Below are 18,376 nucleotides of genomic sequence, written 5' to 3' on the forward strand. Positions count from 1 at the left end.
TGTCAGTTCCTGTTGCAATTACTAAATGTGATTATTGTAAACTGGCTGTTCATGCTGCAATTTGCTCAGATTTACAAAAAGAGATAATCTCGTTAAAATAAAAGGATTTCTTGGAAGAAAAGTTTAGTTTTGGCTCAGCAGGCTCTCGTATGGCTATGATTATAATGCAGAATAGTTTCATGTGTTTCTTTGATTCCATTGTACCGCGTGTGTCATTGGTTTGCAGCCTTGCGTCTTCTCCCAGATCCATATCCTCAAATCATATGGTCTGTGTTGTTGTGAGACAGCCCACACTAGTTGGAATACGTATTTTTGCAAACTGAAACGACAGTATGGTGTAAATCCAGCTTCGGTATTGTGCTCGACAGCCTTTATTTGGCCTATTTCCTAGATAGATTCCCTCGAAAACATCGTCCGGAGAGATTGTGAACCGAAATACGATTGTACATTCTGAACCTCAGACAATATTAACTTTAATAAATCAATAAGAACAAATCGTGAGCAACATGACATTTTCTGTGGCGTAACAGTTAAGCCGTCTTTTGTTTGTTTATTGTCACAATAACAACTTGCTTTCTCGAGCGTAATTACTCCGACTAAACCTCCGAGAAAACCTCTCGCCGTATTTTTTCACCAGGATCAAGGGAAATCTATATTACTGGAAACAGCCAGTGTGCATTCCTATTATCTTTAATGTTGAGGCGGTGAATTCCCAGAAAGAAGACTGTCAGGGCCGCCCGGCGGGGCGGAGTCAAGCCCTGTGATTATTCCTGGAAAGCAGATAGGGAGAAGCTGTCGCGCGATTCCTGGGAGCGAGCGTCGGTTCAGCGAAGGCAGGAGCCGGCGGCGGACTACCGGGGGAGAGACGAGTCTCAAAACACGAGCCGGAAAACATGACGGCGCTCGACGCGCTTTAGTCCTGAGAATTGAACGTAAAAAAATAAAACATTTTAACCAGCAAAACACGCCAAAAAATGCACTGTTGCTGTGTTTTTCCCCTAGCGCGAGACAACCGGCGGTGGTTGGTGAGGAGTGGGAGTTGGTGCGGCTGGTGTGACGTCAGAGCCGCCGGTGCTGTTCTCAGAATAGACTTCTAGGAAACGGTAATTTTTAAAAGCCGAGCCTTTACACTCTGTCCTTCACACATTTCGGATCCCATTCTGGTGACAACACACTCCAACCCGCTGCTCAGGAGATTTTTTATGTTTTAAACGGATTGTTTTCATTTTTTAACTTGAAGATTTTTATATCCGGTGTTTTTATATAAACTACAGGAACAAACCCGTACTGGATACACGGCGCTCTTTTATTGTCCTCCTATCTTACCGATGTTAAAGCTCGTTTTCTCGCTAAGTTGTTTTTTTATTTCTTTAGAGCTCAGTCTCTATATGTGTTCCTTAATTTTTGAAGGAGAATTACTGACCGGATCTTAGCCCAGAGGATTCAAGGAATAGCATGATTCTTTGTGTACCAGGGTGAGTTGACTTTTCTTTGTTTGTGCGTGTTCGCGTTTATAGTCTGTGTAAAGAACAAATCCATTATATCTGGTAAAGTAATGCACTCTTAATTAGTGTTCATTTATCTTTAAAGTCTTTATATTAGATTGTTAATTACCCATGTTTTTCTGAGGGTGAGGTCTCTGAATCAAGTCTTATAATACAAAGACCTTTTGCACTGATGATAAAAAATACTAATAGAAGTAATTATACTGTACATTTTGTACTTAATCTTTATTTAAGCCTGACAGTGGTCAAATTGTTCATTTCAAAGACAAAACACAAGAAACACAAAATCTGTTTAAAATAAAAGATTATTATAAACCTGTAAATAAAACCAACTATTTACTTTGTGTGGTTCTCAAGTTGAAACTGGCTCGTGAAGTGAATATCTTCCTCTTGTCCTAATTTAGCAATAACGACTAAACTATGACGTGGATCTTGCATTGATATGGAAGAGGAAAGCCCTCTGAAGCTGTTTTTAAAACCATATTTCCCATTTTATTTTTTAGTCCGAGAGCTTCTCTGCCCGCTGCTCCGTCCACTGAAACCCCGCGGGGAATGCGGGCAGGAACTGTACCTTCCACCCCATGCCATCAAAGCACCCCTCCACTATGGGACCCCACAAAGGACCTACGGGCAATTGCAAGCAACTTCTGCTATCTAGAAAATTCAGGTACAGTAAAAAAGTGTTTCACATTGACATCTGCAAACACGATTCTTGAAAATTCACAAACTGTTCCGGCACATTTTATCTTCTGCTGGAAGGGATTTGGTTAAATGGCTTAATTGTGGACTGCCAACTGTAAAATAAAGCATTGTACAGTGAAAGAACAGATTGTTCTGAGTGACTAACATTCAGGAATCTGTGTGTGTAGGATGGTACTGGGGAGCTGTAACTGCAGCTCAGGCCCACACTGCGCTTCAAGAGGCATCTGAAGGAGCATTCTTGGTGCGAGACAGCAGCCACCCTCTGTACATGCTGACCCTGTCGGTCAGGACTGCACGCGGCCCCACCAGTATACGGATCCAGTACAGCGGCGCCCAGTTTTTGCTCGACTCCAGCTCGCCGGCCCGGCCTAGCCTGTCGTCCTTCCCCAACGTGCCCAGCCTGGTGCAGCACTACATGGGACCAGAGAGGAAAGCAGAGGAAGGGAAGGTGGTGGAGGACGCTCCTTCAAAACCCTCTCAGCAGACAATTCAGGAGACATCTGTGGTATTAAAACTGAAGCGGGCTGTGTTCAAGCCCCAGGGTCTCCCTTCTTTACAGCACCTCACACGCCTCGTCATTAACAGACACTCTGACTGCCCCGACCAGCTACCACTCCCGAGGCCTCTGCTGCGTTACATACAGGACTATCCCTTCAAGGTATAAGGGGTCCCTCAAGTCTATTATTACGACTTAAAGGAAAAAAAAACTGTCAAACAAGTCCTCCAAAGACTGCTGCGCAAGCAGTTGGAGGCCAGACACAAAAATACTGGACACAGGGTCATGTCTTTGCTGAAATGTGCACAAGTTCAGTTAATGCTGACGTGCCTGGTTTCAGACTGAATTTGTCGAGGACCAAGTGATGAAGGACGAGAGAAGACGACGACTTGTGAGCAAATCTCAGTACTGTAATCCTTTATTTCATGATGGATGTGGAAATTGTCCATATCTGTATTACCATAATCAGTTCTGGAAGTACATACTGTTCCTAAGAAGTACACTGATTCCATTGAGACATCTTTTACGCCATTTTATTTTTCTCAGTAAAGCATTTTTTCTACCTTTTACATGTGTACATTTTTCTATTAAAATAACCGATTGGAGTCCAACTTGCTGTCCTTAAAATAATTTTCTCTTGCCCACTGGCAGTGAAAAAGAGAAGTGATGTCCATCATCATCATCTTTATTCAACAGCACATGATGACTTGCTCTTGTGACACTTGTTACGAAATATTTTCTGCTTCAAATCACCTTTGAAACACAAAGACTTTGAGCTTTGAGTGTGCAAGAGATGCGGATTGTGTGAGGAAGTAAAGGCCACATTGTGTCTGTGTGTGTGCGTTTTTGCTCAACAATGCGTACAGCCTGCATCTGACTCAGCGAGTGGACGAGCGAAGGGGAGGACCGTTCATCAGCGGATTCACAGAACTGCTGAATGCTTCCTGGGAGGAGGGTGAGATTCTAAGAGGGAGGGTTCTAAGAAAAGCCTCGGTAATTACCTACAGCTTTCAGCCTGCTTTTGTGCCACCTCGCACACAGTTTTTTTTTTTTATTATTGTGGCACAGGATGTGATTACAAATGTTACCAGATTAAAAGTGCAACCGTGACATGGAAATGATTTGAGCCTCTGCAAATGGTGAATTTTGAGTAATGAAATCGGTGTGGGTGCGTGCTCGGCGGCTCAGTGGGGGTAGGGGAGCTGAGGCTGTGGCGACCTGGGCTAAAGCCAGAGTAATAGGATCTCAGTTTCTCAATCCAGATCCAGCTTGTGGTCCTTGTTCGACTTCTCTTTCTGAAGGATGCAAAATCGTGGCCTAACAAACAAAAAACAAACAGACTCTGAATTTGGGCTTGAAATGCAAAACGAGCACAAAGCAGGAGTGTATTGAGCTTAATTATGCGAGTACGTCAAGCGTTTAAAATTACGACCTGGTACTTTAAATCAAAAACAGTGATGGGCAACATTAGCATGAAGGTACAGTAGGTTAAATGCTGACAAACTGGTTAAACAACGCCAAGGTGGAAGACATGAAGGCTGAGAGGCTCTAAACAGACCTGCCAGTGATGTCGTGCCGCGTCTCCACATAACGCATCTCTTCCACATTCACCTCCACCCACCGTCGAATGAGCGGGGGGTGTCTGGGATCCACCTCTAAGTAAACACGCCTGTTATTCACGAGAAAGAGAACCCGTAATGGATTAAAAATGTATTATGAACAGGACAGAATTATTCGAAGCAACCATGGTATGTTACTGGAACTGTTTTCACGGGAAGTCTTTTAAAAAGCTTAACCTATTAAAGAGGCAACATGAGACGTGTGTTTTTCTCTTTTTGCGACAAGCCGCAGCCAGTGGGAATTGAACCCAGGTGTGTGTGTGTGTGTGTGTGTGTGTGGGTTTCTCACCCATGATTTGATAGAATCTGAGGAGCCAGAGTCAAAATCTGTTTGATTACTTTCATGCCGTCTTCACCTCCATCTAAAGCAGCATGGTCTTCAAACCTGGGCCCGCAGTAATCCATAAATCATTTAAATACATACATTTGATGTCACATATTTACAAAAACAAAATACATTCCTAAAGGACACATAATGCACTGATGAACATTTATTTTCACGTTGGACTTGGTGTTTTGGTGACGCTGAAACAAACATCAAATTTACCAAATACAATTTTGTTTAATAAAACAAAATAAAAAATGAATGAGCAAGCTGAATGTGTTTTACTCACATAAATATTTCCGGTTCCAACGTGGTCATATCCTCTGAGAACAGGTACGGGGGGTTACTGACCAACATTGAGACACGGCGACAAAGCCTTAACACAGTTTCCGCATCTGCCAAAACACAACTTTTTTATTAGCAATATGTTGAGGAGCATGTACGGCTATCTGCAAAGCATTGCTTTCACTTACCTTTCATTACATCTAAACGATGAATCTGTAATCTGTCCTGAAGCCCCAACCTGCAGAAAAAATTCCTTGATCAGGCATTTAATACAAATCATTTATTGCAAGTCTTTAACAACACTAAAAGTAAATCAATGAGGACATTTACAACTTGCTTACGTGTGCTTTGGTACAATTACCTTAACGCATTCTCTCCTGTTAAATCCACCGCATCCTGGCTTTGATCCAGAGCAGTAACTTTAAGCTTGTGAAAGAGAAACAAACACAGCAATTAAAAGCGATGTTTACTGTTTGGGTACAACGACCCCGGGGAAAATAATCTATTTCTCAGCAAGACAGTTTTACAATCTGTTAAAAGTGTAGAAAGAAAAAGAAACAGACATAGATAAACTTATGACAGGATAGTAGAACGCTTATTCGGTTCAGCAGTGAGCTGAAACTATACACTGTGCTTTGAGAGGTGAAGACAACAGTGCATTCTACTGCAAAGCTCTTTTACTCAGCCATGTGTATCTATTCTACAGCTGTGACTAATGAGGTTTGTCCTCGTCAATTATCTACTGATTTTTACATCACACTATAAAACTATTCCATGAAGCGGTTCATTATTTATTGCTTAAAATGTCAAAATTGACACATGGCCATCACCTGTAAACACAACAGGATTACTTGAATAGTCTGACCAGCAGCATAAAACCCACAGTGTGAAGTATTAACTTATAAGGATAAGAAACTGACAACCTACTTTGAAAGGGATACCAGCCCGTGTTTAGTTATTTACTCATCACAATTATAATAAATGCATTCCCTCTGAACCTACTGATGACTTAACTGCTTAATCATTTCAGTACTTAAATAACAAAACAAAGCGTTTACAGCCGTGCTAAATGTTGAAGGGGAACTCCAGATTTTACACATTAAAGTCTGTTTACAGGTCTTGGGAAGGACTATATGGGAAACATTTGTGTAATGCCCTTTATGGCTACAGAGACTAAAAATCAGAAAAGGGAAAAACATCTGGGGGTGTGGTGTTAGAAAGAAGTGAGCTCAGCTTTGCCAGACATCTGAAGCCGTCTCCTCATCTCTGTTTGAGGCTCGAGGCATCATTAGCCACGACTATCATAACACACCCAAATCTCCAACTGGAATGCTAGTGGTTGTGTTGCATTATGGGTAATGTAGGCACCAGGTTTTAACAAGGAAGAATAATGCATGGAATAAATCAAAAAAAGACATCTTGACAAAGTTATAGGAGTGCAATGCTAAATTGTTGGAGTACTCTTTTAATGTCAGCATTGCAAAATGCTCACAATGACAATGATAACATGCTTATGATTAGCAGGTTTCATATTTAACATGTTCCTAATCTAAACCCAACTAAATATTAGTTTTGAATAACATTTGATAATTATAACTAAACACAAAGTACACCTTAGTCCCATTAGTATCTGACACCAGATTACATGCCAAGATGAATCTGAAAAACTTTAATAATAATCAAATACAAAATGTGGTATATCAATCAGATGCAGAGATGGTAAAAAGTGGGGACCATGAACATGTGTACCAAATTCCATGGCAATCCGACATCAAACAGATGCTTCAGCTTGGATCAACGCGTTGGACTGATGGACTGACACGGCCATTCCTGGAGGCTAGCGTGGCTACGAATCTATTTGTTACAATAAACACAAACCTAACCTGAGGCAGACTCTTCAGCAGACTCAGGGAAATGGCACCAGAGCCACATCCCACTTCCAAGCATGTATGCTGGGCGTCTGCACCAGCTCCAGTGCCGGGTTTCATCTCCAGATCAGTGAGCACGAGTTCAACCAACTCCTGCACCAACACACGGAGAAAACATGTGTGATTGATCGATGGGATTTCATGTATGTATGTGCGGCATGTTTTTCTCCCGTCCAACCTCGGTTTCAGGTCTTGGTATGAACACAGGAGGTCTCATCTTCAGTGTCAGATCTCTGAAGTCCCACTCCTCAATCACATACTGCACAGGCATTCTGCATCAAACACACACATTCATGAGTATTCCCAGTGAAAAAAAAAAAAAAGTACTTATTTATATGGAGGTGTAGGTAGAAACGTTATACCTGGATAGGCGTCTAGAGCAGAGCTTCCACATCTGCTCTGTTTTTTCTGGGCTTAGAAACTCTGATAACTTCCCCTGCTCAAGAACTTCTATCTGGATTACGTCATATGAGAAAGCATGTTTTTAAACGTTAATGTGTCAATTAAGACATTGAATCATGAATTGTTTAAAGAGCTCAAGAAATTTCCACTCACAGTTTTAGCACCGAGCAGGTAAGCGATAATGTAGAGGCTGGAGTGCTCGGGCTCCATCACGCCTCTCTCCACAAAGTGATTCTTCCATAAATCCACCGCCTGAAGTGCTGTGATCCGGCCTGCAGGTATGGCTGGAGCGCTGCATGTATGCACCGCACGGGAGCCCCAAAGTCTCTAAAAGATTAAAGGGAGCTTCTAAATAGCCACAAATAAACAGCTATCCTGTTTTCCAGCTGCTTGTGACTCCTTCCTGAGATAATCACTCTTTAAGTGACTACAGGAAGTCATATTTAAGAATTGCAGATCAAGTAAATTATGTGAGATTATTAGATATACCATCACACACTTAATTCAATCCCATACAAGACTGCATGATTCTCAGTAGTGTTTCTAATTATGTGTCTCTCTAAATGGATTTCTGTAAGATGACAGGGCAACTAGGATAATTTGTTCCTAAAATGCATGTCTCACCACCTGACCTTCTGTGCTCACATATTTACCTTCTTTCCATTTCCCTTATCAGCAGCAGATTTATCTCCAGAGAGGGGAAGTTGTAATTATTCATTGCAGTGATCAAATTTATGTTGGCATCGAATTCAAATTATTGGGATGAATATTATAAGCAATATTAGAGTTTATTGTAATATGTGTATTGTTCGTCTTTTGGGGAAACTACATCTGTGGATAAATGAACTAGCGACCACTCAAAGGGCTTTCTAACAAAAATCAGCATTGGCCATTCAGACATGTAGACAGCAGGCCAGAGATTGGATGATACATTGCCTGCAATGTTGATTAAATAGTTGTAGCCCTTCATACATTTTGGATATACATGGGATCTTGTCCCTTTAAATATTAAAAAGGGGGACAATTAATAGCTGGCTGCCATACTTATTTCATACAGATGAGACCCTCCTTCATTTAGTTAGTGTGATATTTTTCCCAGATTTGATCAAGAGTGTGTCCCTTCTGAAGCTTAAATGAAATATTGTCTTTGGTTCAGAACCAATTAGAAACCGTGCCAGTCACCAACATTCAGTAAGAAACATTGCAATAGGTTTGTATCTAAGTATGTTTTACCAGCCTGCTCAACTCCACTGTCCTTAAAGCAGAATTCATCGTTACAGAGAAGACTCCCTGAAAATAATACACACAAAAAATGTGACAGTTAAGTTACCTTTGGTCCAACAATCCTGCACCCAAAGCTTCGGTAGCCTGTACTCAGAGATAACCTCCACATGATCAGGCTAAACTGACACACTCTGTTTACATCGATATTCTTTACGTTTTACAGGGACGCATCGTTTGTGTAGCCATCTTTTTGTATTATGTTGTCCTATATCTACACTTTCTAGGTCATGTGTACCATTTGAACCGCCTTATATGGACATTAAGCTACATTCTCTGTCGCCCATGGTAAGCTAGTAGATACTGTCAATAGTATTTCCTACACATGGCGCAGCAAACCTCTTCAGCGTTTGACATGACACAAGTCTACACACGCTGCGCACACTGCGCAGCACTGACCCCGGTGAATAGTGTTGCCTTTAATGACTATCGAATATATGCATTGTTTAGCAGGTATCTGCCGAAAAATCAAGCAAAGAGGTGACAATCTCTGAAACCTGGAACGTTTATACATTTCTTACGTTGAGATATTATAAATTGTGTGAAAAACTGATCGTAAATCGATGTTTGTAACTGAACAATGTATAGACCTCAAACTTAAGTAGATATAATATCCTCTTAAATATACTCTCCTGACATAGTAATGACACTACAGATACAGCAAATATGTCGGGGAAAAAACATTATGCTGTCATTATTTTTTGTTTGTTTAAAAAATAGAAACGTTCTGCGTAGTATTTACGACTTCCGATTTCCGATTAGTAAATAACGAGGAGCTCGTGAATGTATCGGTATTGTTGTTCCGCAAAGTGAAGTGCATGAATGTGTCAAGTCGTGGACAGTTGGTGGATAGTTTTCTACTAGGTTGACAGCATTTTTTGTCAAAGTACAGTGACAGCACATTAGTCCAGACGTGAGAACAGCTTCATGTATTTCACAGGACGTCACGGGCTCGTTTTTCAACGTTACAACTGGAAGCTAGCAGCTAGCTTCAGCTGCTAGCTAGCGGGCACACCAGGGCAGTCTCACACAGACAGGAGGCGGTCATCTGAGACTGAGACTGGTTAAAGTTGGTTAAACTGAACATTTGGTACATATTTGCAGTAAGATTGTCCTGACAACAAGGTATATGATGGGCATGACCTCTCGAATAGAGTGTATATTTTTCAGTGAGTTTCACCCGACCCTGGGTCCGAAGATAACATATCAGGTGAGTTTACGTGTGCAAATACTATATTGTTAACAAGGGGAAAGGTAATAAACATGACCACAACTGTACTATTAATTACAATAGCAACTACCAACATGGCTTAACTACCCCTATGATAGTAAAGTTGTGGTCAAAAACATAAAGTACCTTAAATATGCTGTTTCTCATTTTGATAATTATGTGGAATACTTTTTGAAAATCGTATCCGAAGTTGCCAGAAGTCTCAGTAAATATTTGTTTGACTACTTGTTTAATGGAATTGAAATGAGAATATTTTATCTTAGCAGGCCCTACATATTTGTGTGGTATTGATTATGGAATTGCAAAGTACTTAATCTGCCTAAAGCTTGTATATAGGATGCATTATGTCATACAGTGTCCTCTATGTCCTGACAGATGCCAGAGGAATACATTTCACGAGAGCTATTTGACACAGTTCAAGTTTATATCATCACCAAGCCAGAACTGCAAAACAAATTGATAACGGTGTATGTATAATGTTTCTTCCTCCTTGCAACAATGAATTGTCATTTGCCCTTGAGATCTGTGTTTTGCTCTTTTCACTACCAAACTATCCTATTTGCTCTTTTTATCTCTCTTTTTAGCACCGCCATGGGAAAAAAGTTAATTGGGTGTCCTGTGTGCATCGAGCATAAAAAGTACAGCAGAAACGCCCTCCTGTTTAATCTTGGCCTTGTTTGTGACGCCCAAACCAACACCTGTGCCCTTGAGCCCATTGTCAGGAAGTTGTCTGGGTACCTCACAACTCTGGAGGTTGTGAATTATGCATTGTTATTACTGTACTTGTGACTTTATTGCTCTGATGTTTGCATAGTTTTCAGTCATAATAAATCTTAGAGATGATCTTAAATTTGTTTGCCTTGTTGTGTTGCAGCTGGAGAGTGGCTTTATATCCAATGAGGAGAGCAAGCAGAAACTTTTACCCATTATGTCGACCTTGTTAGAAGAACTTAATGCCACAGGAGCCTGCACCTTACCCATAGGTATATTTTGTATTTTACTATGTATATTCCAGTTTTATCTTTGTCAAACAGCCATCTATCTCTTTAACATACAAGCTGAATTGAACAGTAACTTTCATGGTTTGGCATCTGAAAACAACATTTTGAATTGTAAGTATTTTGTATTGATTTTTTCTGTTCTCTGTTTGTTTTTTAGATGAGTCCAACACCATCCACCTAAAGCTGATCCAGCTGCGAAAGGACCCCCCGATTGTCCAGGAGTATGATGTGCCTGTTTTTACCCAGTGCAAAGACCATTTTATCAAATCTCAGTGGGATCTCACCACTCAACAGGTAGGCCTTTTGACACATACCAAGGGACGTTGTGATAAGGGAAGATATGCCAAAATTCTAGAAAGAGGGGAAATATTAGTGATTTAAAGAACTGTTATCAGCAGTACGTGAAGTGAACATTTGTTTCACATCCGATATTTTATGGATAGTCATTAGTGCCATTTAACGGTACAACAATTTGTAATTGATGGAACAAAGTAGTTTGTATGAATCGTATTAATACAATCGTATTAGTACAAGCCAATAATGTTCCACTTTATGTTTACTGCAGATCCTGCACTATATTGATGGATTTAGGCACATCCAGAAAATCTCTGCTGAAGCTGATGTAGAGCTGAATCTTGTTCGCATTGCGGTGCAGAATCTTCTGTGAGTACATTTCAGTGAGAAAAGGGCAACACACACCAGCGGCAACTGATGTGCTTGAAAACACCCTCATCTATTGTTTTCTGTGTACAGTGAGCCCAAGGGTTTATCCGTACCAACACGTCATGACAAACCACGATCCTATATTTATCAGCCAGCAGCAATTTTATTACATTTACTCTCTTTGAAGTGCGTGTGTGTGTGTGTGTGTGTGTGTGTGTGTGTGTGTGTGTGTGTGTGCGTGTGCGTGCGCGTGCGTGCGTGTGCGTGTGTGGCAAGACTTTTATTTCCGAACAAAACAAAAGATGCTGAAATCCTCTTTTTCCTCCACAGGTATTATGGTGTTGTGACCTTGGTGTCAATATTTCAGGTATGGCGGTACTATTTCTGATATTAGGCTACTGGGATTAAATATACTAATACCACAATCTCTTTATAAAACTTTTTTTCTTTTAATTTTTTCCTAACAGCAGCCTAATTCTGTGACATAGCAATTTGAGGGTTTGTTAAGTTTGGTGATGATCTTTTACCTCCTTACAGTACTCTAATGTGTATTGCACCACCCCCAAAGTTCAGAGCTTCATTGATGATAAATCCATTCAGGAGGAGTGCCTTAACTATGTCACTAAGCAAGGTAAATAAGGGGCATGATGGTTGAACATTAGTGTTATTTATTTATTTATTTTTTCTTTTGAGGCATTAATTGTTTGATTGGCTTTCAGGTCAGAAGCGTGCCAGTCTGAGAGATGTGTTCCAGCTGTACTGTGGTCTGAGTCCAGGAACCACAGTCCGAGACCTTTGTTCTCGCTACTCGCAGCAGCTTCAAAGGGTTGACGAGAGGTCGGTCGTCAATCACCCTATCAGTTCCTGAAAATACTTAATGACTCCTGAAAAGTTAGGTCAGAGTGACTTTTATCTAATTGGAAGTCATGTCATTTGTTGCTTTTCAGGAGGCTGATCCAATTTGGCCTGATGAAGTCTCTTATTCGAAGGCTACAAAAATATCCAGTGAAGGTGATCCGTGATGAGAGGAGCAGGTTGCCTCGACTCTTTACCGGTTGTCATAGTTATGATGAGATCTGCTGCAAAACAGGCAGGTTTCTATCTGTTTGTTGAGTATGAATAATAACGAATGATAGCAAACAAGTCTGCTGACAGTTTCGTAACTTTCCAGGGATCAGTTACCAGGAGCTGGACGAACGTTTGGAAAATGATCCCAACATCGTGGTGTGCTGGAAGTGACATGAATCTTTAAACGGACTGAAAGAGATGCCTCAACCAACGATGCCTTTTTGTTATATTAGTGTGTTTTGTTTTTATAAATCTCCTCATCAAGAATTCACATTCTGTTCAGGCCACGTGAAGATGGTTATATTTATTGATATTGTATAAAAGAGAAGTTGTGATTAATAAAAGAGATTATCCCACAATGTAACAGTTTGTCTTAAATCATAGGGCATACAAATCGCAAATTTTACACTGTATGTCATTTTGTAACCACTAAAAAATTAGCCTCAGATTGATACAGAAGTAGATTCAGAAGATCTTACGTAATCAGGCGGAAACAAATTATGTTGTAACTTAAACACTACAATAAGAAAACATCGTCAACATCTGTTTTCTTTTTTTTTACTTCTATAATTGGAAGGTATTTGTACTTAACTTGTATTTTACATTTTTTTCTTTGTACAACACTACATTTATTTGACCGCCATAGTTGCCAGTTGCTTTACAAATCAAGCTTTTGTATAAAAAATATATGATAAGATAGATAATCTGTTAAATGCTACTTCATACTTTATACACCGCCCCTCTCCGGTGATTTGAGATCTTTCCATAAGCTGCACCGACCCTCTCTAGTGATTTTAGACCTGTTCATACTTTAAGAAGCACCGCCCCCCTCTGGCCAAAGTACGAACTGGCCTGGGTGCGCTTGGTATACATTCACCATGACAACCTAGTTTACCGACTCCAAACCAACTTGATTGAAGCGACAGCTTGTAAAAATAAAATTATGTTTGAGTAAAGTTTCCTGCAACGAAATGGATACGTCTGTAATTCTACCTGTCGAAGCGGAGGGGTTTGTTCAAAGTCTGGAAACTTTCTCTCTCAAGGAAGTCGGCTCTGAGAGGTAGGAGGAACCCGCTAACATGCACTAAAGTGACGTTAGCTCACATGCTAAGACAACTGGCTACTAGCTACCTGAACCCAGTGTCGTAGTAGGTTACTGTGCAGCAAGTGCGGACAAAACCAAAACAAGGCGAGAGGTACCCACACACAGAAGTGCTCACACCACAGTATTAGTAAATAGAAAAGTATAATCTGATTGCAGTATAGCCTAAATGAGTGTTGGGAGTCAAATGTAAAAACTACTACTATTTCAAGGCGATTATCTCCAATAAGGATGCTCAGTTCATCACGCACATCCATGTCCAGTCAGAACAAACCACAACACAGTACAAATGAAAACACTGAATTTAGACAGTATATTTTATTTTTTTAAAAATCACAGGCAATAGATCTATACATGAATAAACACCTTGTTGACATTTTCTGTTTGTAAAACTCCAAATAAAGGGACTAAAGTGACTTTTTGAGTGTCTTTCAAAAGTAACTGCCCTTTAAAAACAGGCTCTTTTGGTCATGTGATGTCTGTACATAAGTTGGAGTGTAGTTTCCAGAAAGTTACTCTAAAGGCAAAGCAACTTTATTTGTAACGCACCTCTTCAGATTTTCAAAGTGTTTTACATAATATTTGAAAGACATGAATGATGAATTTATAGTTGAGTCGGAGCAGAAGTCAGAGTTTAATTCAGATATGAGGTGCATAGAAACTGAATGATGCTTCTTCATGTTAGTTTTTACTCTCTTGGATAGTAATTATACCTGTCACAGGTGACCTGAGAAGTCAGCGTGGTTCATGAAAAAGTAGCCGTTCATAAAGTCTATCTGTGCTTTTTAATGATTTTTCTCTTTGTGTGTTAACAGGTGGTTCAGACAGCATGCGCACATCGAGAAACTTAACATGCAAGCAATACTGAATGCTTCTGCCATGCACGATGAGTTTATTAAGGAGCTCCTGGTGTCGTATGGAAAGGTGATGCTCCTTCTCTACTTGTGATGTTAAAATGTCAGTGAAATTTAGTGAAGCCCTGCAAAAATCAAAGAAAAATTCTCTTGAAACAAGTTTTCTGGTTGTTGCTTAGAATTACATATGATATCTCGATGAAAACATTAAAAAAAGTTTAGTCTGCAGTACCTTTTTTCCCTCCCCCCTTTCTAGATACCTGTTCTGGTCCATGAAATGATCCTTGTTGAAATTTGGAAGCACAAAGTTTTCCCCATTTTTTGTCAGCTGGAGGACTTCAATCCCAAGAACACGTTTCATCTTTACATGGTGGTGAGTGTAAAATGATGTAAAAATTATAATCAGTTTGCAGCGCTCCCAACTGACTTTGTGTGTCCTTTAATGTATCCATCTTAGATCCACCATGAAGCCACGATCATAAACCTGCTTGAAACGATAATGTATCACAAGGTAAGTGGGTGCACAAATACATACCCCTAAATTATATTGATCTGCATCATATATTTAAATCTGTTAAAGCATTTAATTAATAATGCAACAAGGCAGTTCATACTCTCTCTCTCTCTCTCCCTCTCTCCCTCTAAATATGGTTGTGAATTCAGCTTTATGTGACAAAGGTTGTGTTTTGTGCAGGATTCCTGTGAGGCGGCTGGTGACTCTGTTCTTGACTTGGTGGATTACTGCCACCGCAAACTCATCCTGCTGGTCGGTAAAGCGACCAGGGAAGCCGCAACAACTCGTGACCAACACGACCCGAAAGGGACAGCGGTTGTACCCTCGACAGACTTGATGACAGAGTTACAGATGCAGAGTGCTGCAAGGGAATTTGAAATCTCCCTGAAGGCAGTTTCTGTGCTGCGCTTCATCACTGATCACACCGAGAGGTACGGCAGTGTCTGGCCCAATATAGTTTAGGGATTAGACCTTTACAGCAAAGAGTCTGAGAAATCGTCCAATACTTTTAGGTATTTACACTTAAAGCTTAACCATCGCATTATACTTACTAATGCTGCAACTAAAAGTTATTTTAATTATTTCATCATTTCACAAGTGTATTTATAATTTTGTTTATAAAAGTTGTATAAAATGTTTTTTCTCAGAACAAAAGTTAACACCTTCAATTTGCTTGTTGTCCAACAGTCCCAAATATTTAAAATTTACATGAATAGAAAAAGCAGCACATTTTCACATTTGAGAATCTAAGATCGGGGATTGTTCTGCATTTTGCTTGAAAATTGACAATTTATCCCAATCAAAATTGGAGCAGATTAGTTTTCTGTTAATTTATGAATTTACCAATCTTTATACCTGACAGAAAGACTTGTTTTTCCTTTACAGTATTAGTGTCATCAATCGCATGATGTGCACCCATAACATGCCTTGCGTGCTGGTTCAGTTGATTGACTGCTGTCCTTGGAGTCGCTGTAAAGACGGTACATCACACCTCCTGCATAAGAAATGTGTCCCTGTGTGAATGTGTGATTCTTGGCTCATACGTGACCCTTCATTTGAGGGTGTGCTCTCTGTCTCCTACTGTAGGTGAGGTAGAAAAGTACATCAATGGCAAATGGCAGAAGATTACTCCTGAGTACCATTTAACGATGACAAAACTAGATGGTCAGGTCTGGATTTCCCTTCACAATCTGCTGCTGAAGGAAGACTGCCAAAGGAAATATGACTTCAACAATTACAACAAGAACCAGCTCCTAAAGGTATACTGTGAATACTATGTTGACTGATTCCTTTATGCGCTCGAGTCATTTCAGTTAATACATGTTTTTAAATGCTATCAATCAATTCCTCCTCCAAAATCTAAGTGGCTATTAGCTGTAAGCTGAAGCTGAGGAAGTGTGTGAGCGCCAGCTCATTGTCCTCCAACCTCATATCTGATCTCCTCGCTTGTTAAAACACAGATTCAGTTTCCAAGGGTTGTTTTGACTAAGATGTTTCCTCCTATTATACGCTTTCTCATCCTCTTCCTGTTGCATTGATTATATAACCAGAGAGCCTTGTGCATCCTCTCTTCATGGCATTTCTTTTGCTATGCATTCTGCGTAACTCATCGCAGAAAGTTCTGATGAAGTTGACTTGTTTTTGTCACTGAGGATTTACTTATCGTTCATATGCCACAGCTTCGAGGTTTCATGACAGAGGTGTTGATTGATCAGCTGCCAAACCTACTCGAGTTGCAGCGTTTCCTGGCTCATCTCACCGTTACAGACCCTGCCCCTCCAAAAAAAGAACTAATTTTGGAACAGGTACACACTGCCACATCCACACATATATCTGTATCTATGTGACTATGTCCTTTGTGCATTTACCCTCAGCTTTGCTTTTTATATAGATCCCAGAAATATGGAACTACATTGTGAGGGAGAATTCTGGGAAGTGGAAAGCAATCGCAAAGTATCAAGTCAAAGAAACTTTCAGCCCATCTGAAAGTGAACTGAAGCTGCAGGCAGAAAGGTAATGCTGAAAACACAAGTCTGAGATGCAAAGAACTCAACTCCATTCAACATCTCTGTGATTATTATTGTGATTGTTTTACCAGGTTGAACCAGGTGTACAATTTGGATGTGATGGAGAGTTTACTCCCTGAGAAGCCAAAGTGTGGATCCTGTGGGAAAGAGGCCACAAAGAGATGCTCTCGGTGTCAGGGGGAATGGTACTGCCACAGGTAAGACAGATGAAGATACAAGTAAGTCAGTCAGATCTGTCAGACTGTCGTGATGAAGAGGCAGCTGAGCCTGAGGGCAAAGCTTTGGATTTAGCGGTTGATGTATTTCCCAAACCTCACCTGCGATCATGAACTTTGGGTCATGACTTGAAAGAATGAGTTTTCTGTCCCGACTTCTGGAAAGAGATCAGAGTAAAACTGCTGCTCCCTCCGGCTGAAAGGAGCTGAAGTAGTTTAGGGCTCTGACGGGGATGCTTTCCTGTGATACTGAACATCTTAATAAATTATATTGTTTACATTTATGTTATATCAGACACTTAATGCGAGTTGTGTTTCTACTGATGTCTTGTTGGTCTTGTTTTTCCACAGAGAATGTCAAGTGAAGCACTGGTCTAAACACAAGAGAGCCTGTCAGCTCATGACTGAGGTCACAGAGAAGATCCAGAGGGACCTGCACGTCCACAGCTGATAGAGACTGTTGAAGCACATGGCGGACGGGAACAGATCTTTATGGGCACAATGCAAATTTAGATTCCTATACATTTTAAATCTTTCTTTTAATGAGGCAACATGTATGATTAGTTACATAATTGTGTTGTTCCTTTTTGTTTCAATATACTGTTGTTTGTTTAATAACCTTATGGCATATAGTATTTTGTCTATTTACAGTCGAGTGATACATTTACACTCATTCAACAGAGTTGAGGAGAATTTTTGTTACACATCAGCAACAAATAAACGGCTTCCAGCGAAGGCTCTTCCTTGTCTTCTTTCCCATTGTTATTAAGAATGTGACCAGAACCGGGAGAGTCACATATTTATAGTTTCACCACTGTATTTATACTAACTAGAAATAAGTACAAGACTTAAACCTGCAGCCTGAAAAGACTGAAAACAACTACAGCAAGAATGTTAACCAAGAAGAGCCACAAGTTCCCTTTAACTATAGACTGTATACCTTCGATGTTCACTGCTGTAAATGAAACCCAGATCATCACAGTTTGAGACAGTGGGGACTTTGCACGCCCACTCAGCTGCGCTCCGGACTCAGAAGCACCCCCTATGTGAAAGCATTCCGGATGTCGGTGCAGCTCATGCTCATCTTACTCTCTGTTTTTCATGATAAGCCGCTTCCTCCTCCAAACACCGTCTGACAAACACGAAAGATGCTCCGTG

General features: G+C 40.4%; 4 protein-coding genes across 4 annotated transcripts; 3 read left to right on the forward strand and 1 right to left on the reverse strand.

Annotated features, from left to right (window-relative positions):
- Window positions 1-864: 864 nt before the first annotated feature.
- On the forward strand, window positions 865-2,934 carry LOC306736248 (cytokine-inducible SH2-containing protein-like). The gene is made up of 4 exons (XM_079217864.1): window positions 865-1,103; window positions 1,411-1,475; window positions 2,009-2,172; window positions 2,375-2,934. Exons 2-4 carry the CDS (start codon window positions 1,456-1,458, stop codon window positions 2,869-2,871), a joined length of 681 nt encoding a protein of 226 aa, XP_079073990.1. The 5' UTR covers window positions 865-1,103; window positions 1,411-1,455; the 3' UTR covers window positions 2,872-2,934.
- A 957-nt stretch (window positions 2,935-3,891) lies between these two features.
- hemk1 (HemK methyltransferase family member 1) lies at window positions 3,892-8,719 on the reverse strand. Its single transcript, XM_079217865.1, has 11 exons — window positions 8,593-8,719; window positions 7,416-7,589; window positions 7,223-7,314; window positions 7,039-7,132; window positions 6,816-6,953; window positions 5,294-5,358; window positions 5,121-5,170; window positions 4,937-5,042; window positions 4,612-4,707; window positions 4,262-4,372; window positions 3,892-4,020 (listed from the first exon to the last, which is right to left on the reverse strand). Exons 1-11 carry the CDS (start codon window positions 8,653-8,655, stop codon window positions 3,957-3,959), a joined length of 1,053 nt encoding a protein of 350 aa, XP_079073991.1. The 5' UTR covers window positions 8,656-8,719; the 3' UTR covers window positions 3,892-3,956.
- Window positions 8,720-9,591: 872 nt separating this feature from the next.
- nprl2 (NPR2 like, GATOR1 complex subunit) lies at window positions 9,592-12,857 on the forward strand. Its single transcript, XM_079217886.1, has 11 exons — window positions 9,592-9,753; window positions 10,150-10,241; window positions 10,359-10,527; window positions 10,649-10,757; window positions 10,933-11,069; window positions 11,341-11,438; window positions 11,769-11,805; window positions 11,976-12,069; window positions 12,158-12,275; window positions 12,386-12,528; window positions 12,610-12,857. Exons 1-11 carry the CDS (start codon window positions 9,673-9,675, stop codon window positions 12,675-12,677), a joined length of 1,146 nt encoding a protein of 381 aa, XP_079074012.1. The 5' UTR covers window positions 9,592-9,672; the 3' UTR covers window positions 12,678-12,857.
- Window positions 12,858-13,477: 620 nt separating this feature from the next.
- zmynd10 (zinc finger, MYND-type containing 10) lies at window positions 13,478-17,669 on the forward strand (the record flags this gene model as incomplete). The annotated part of the gene is made up of 11 exons (XM_079217753.1): window positions 13,478-13,566; window positions 14,424-14,532; window positions 14,719-14,835; window positions 14,920-14,973; window positions 15,157-15,407; window positions 15,862-15,956; window positions 16,063-16,235; window positions 16,656-16,781; window positions 16,868-16,989; window positions 17,075-17,200; window positions 17,570-17,669. The coding sequence occupies 11 exons, from the start codon at window positions 13,478-13,480 to the stop codon at window positions 17,667-17,669; spliced, it is 1,362 nt and encodes a 453-aa protein (XP_079073879.1).
- Window positions 17,670-18,376: the final 707 nt, after the last annotated feature.

This window comes from Taurulus bubalis (assembly GCF_910589615.1).
Source record: "Taurulus bubalis genome assembly, chromosome: 5".
NCBI lineage: Eukaryota > Metazoa > Chordata > Actinopteri > Perciformes > Cottidae > Taurulus > Taurulus bubalis.

Coding starts and splice junctions, on each gene's coding strand:
- nprl2 (XM_079217886.1), top strand. CDS start 9,673: ATGATGGGCATGACCTCTCGAATAGAGTGTATATTTTTCAGTGAGTTT. Junction 10,528..10,648: donor GGTACCTCACAACTCTGGAG/GTTGTGAATTAT, acceptor GTTGTGTTGCAG/CTGGAGAGTGGCTTTATATC. Junction 11,806..11,975: donor CCTTGGTGTCAATATTTCAG/GTATGGCGGTAC, acceptor ACCTCCTTACAG/TACTCTAATGTGTATTGCAC.
- LOC306736248 (XM_079217864.1), top strand. CDS start 1,456: ATGATTCTTTGTGTACCAGG. Junction 1,476..2,008: donor ATGATTCTTTGTGTACCAGG/GTGAGTTGACTT, acceptor TTTATTTTTTAG/TCCGAGAGCTTCTCTGCCCG. Junction 2,173..2,374: donor CTGCTATCTAGAAAATTCAG/GTACAGTAAAAA, acceptor CTGTGTGTGTAG/GATGGTACTGGGGAGCTGTA.
- hemk1 (XM_079217865.1), bottom strand. CDS start 8,655: ATGTGGAGGTTATCTCTGAGTACAGGCTACCGAAGCTTTGGGTGCAGG. Junction 5,359..6,815: donor TGCTGAAGAGTCTGCCTCAG/GTTAGGTTTGTG, acceptor CTCTTTCACAAG/CTTAAAGTTACTGCTCTGGA. Junction 4,021..4,261: donor CGGCACGACATCACTGGCAG/GTCTGTTTAGAG, acceptor TTTGTTTGTTAG/GCCACGATTTTGCATCCTTC.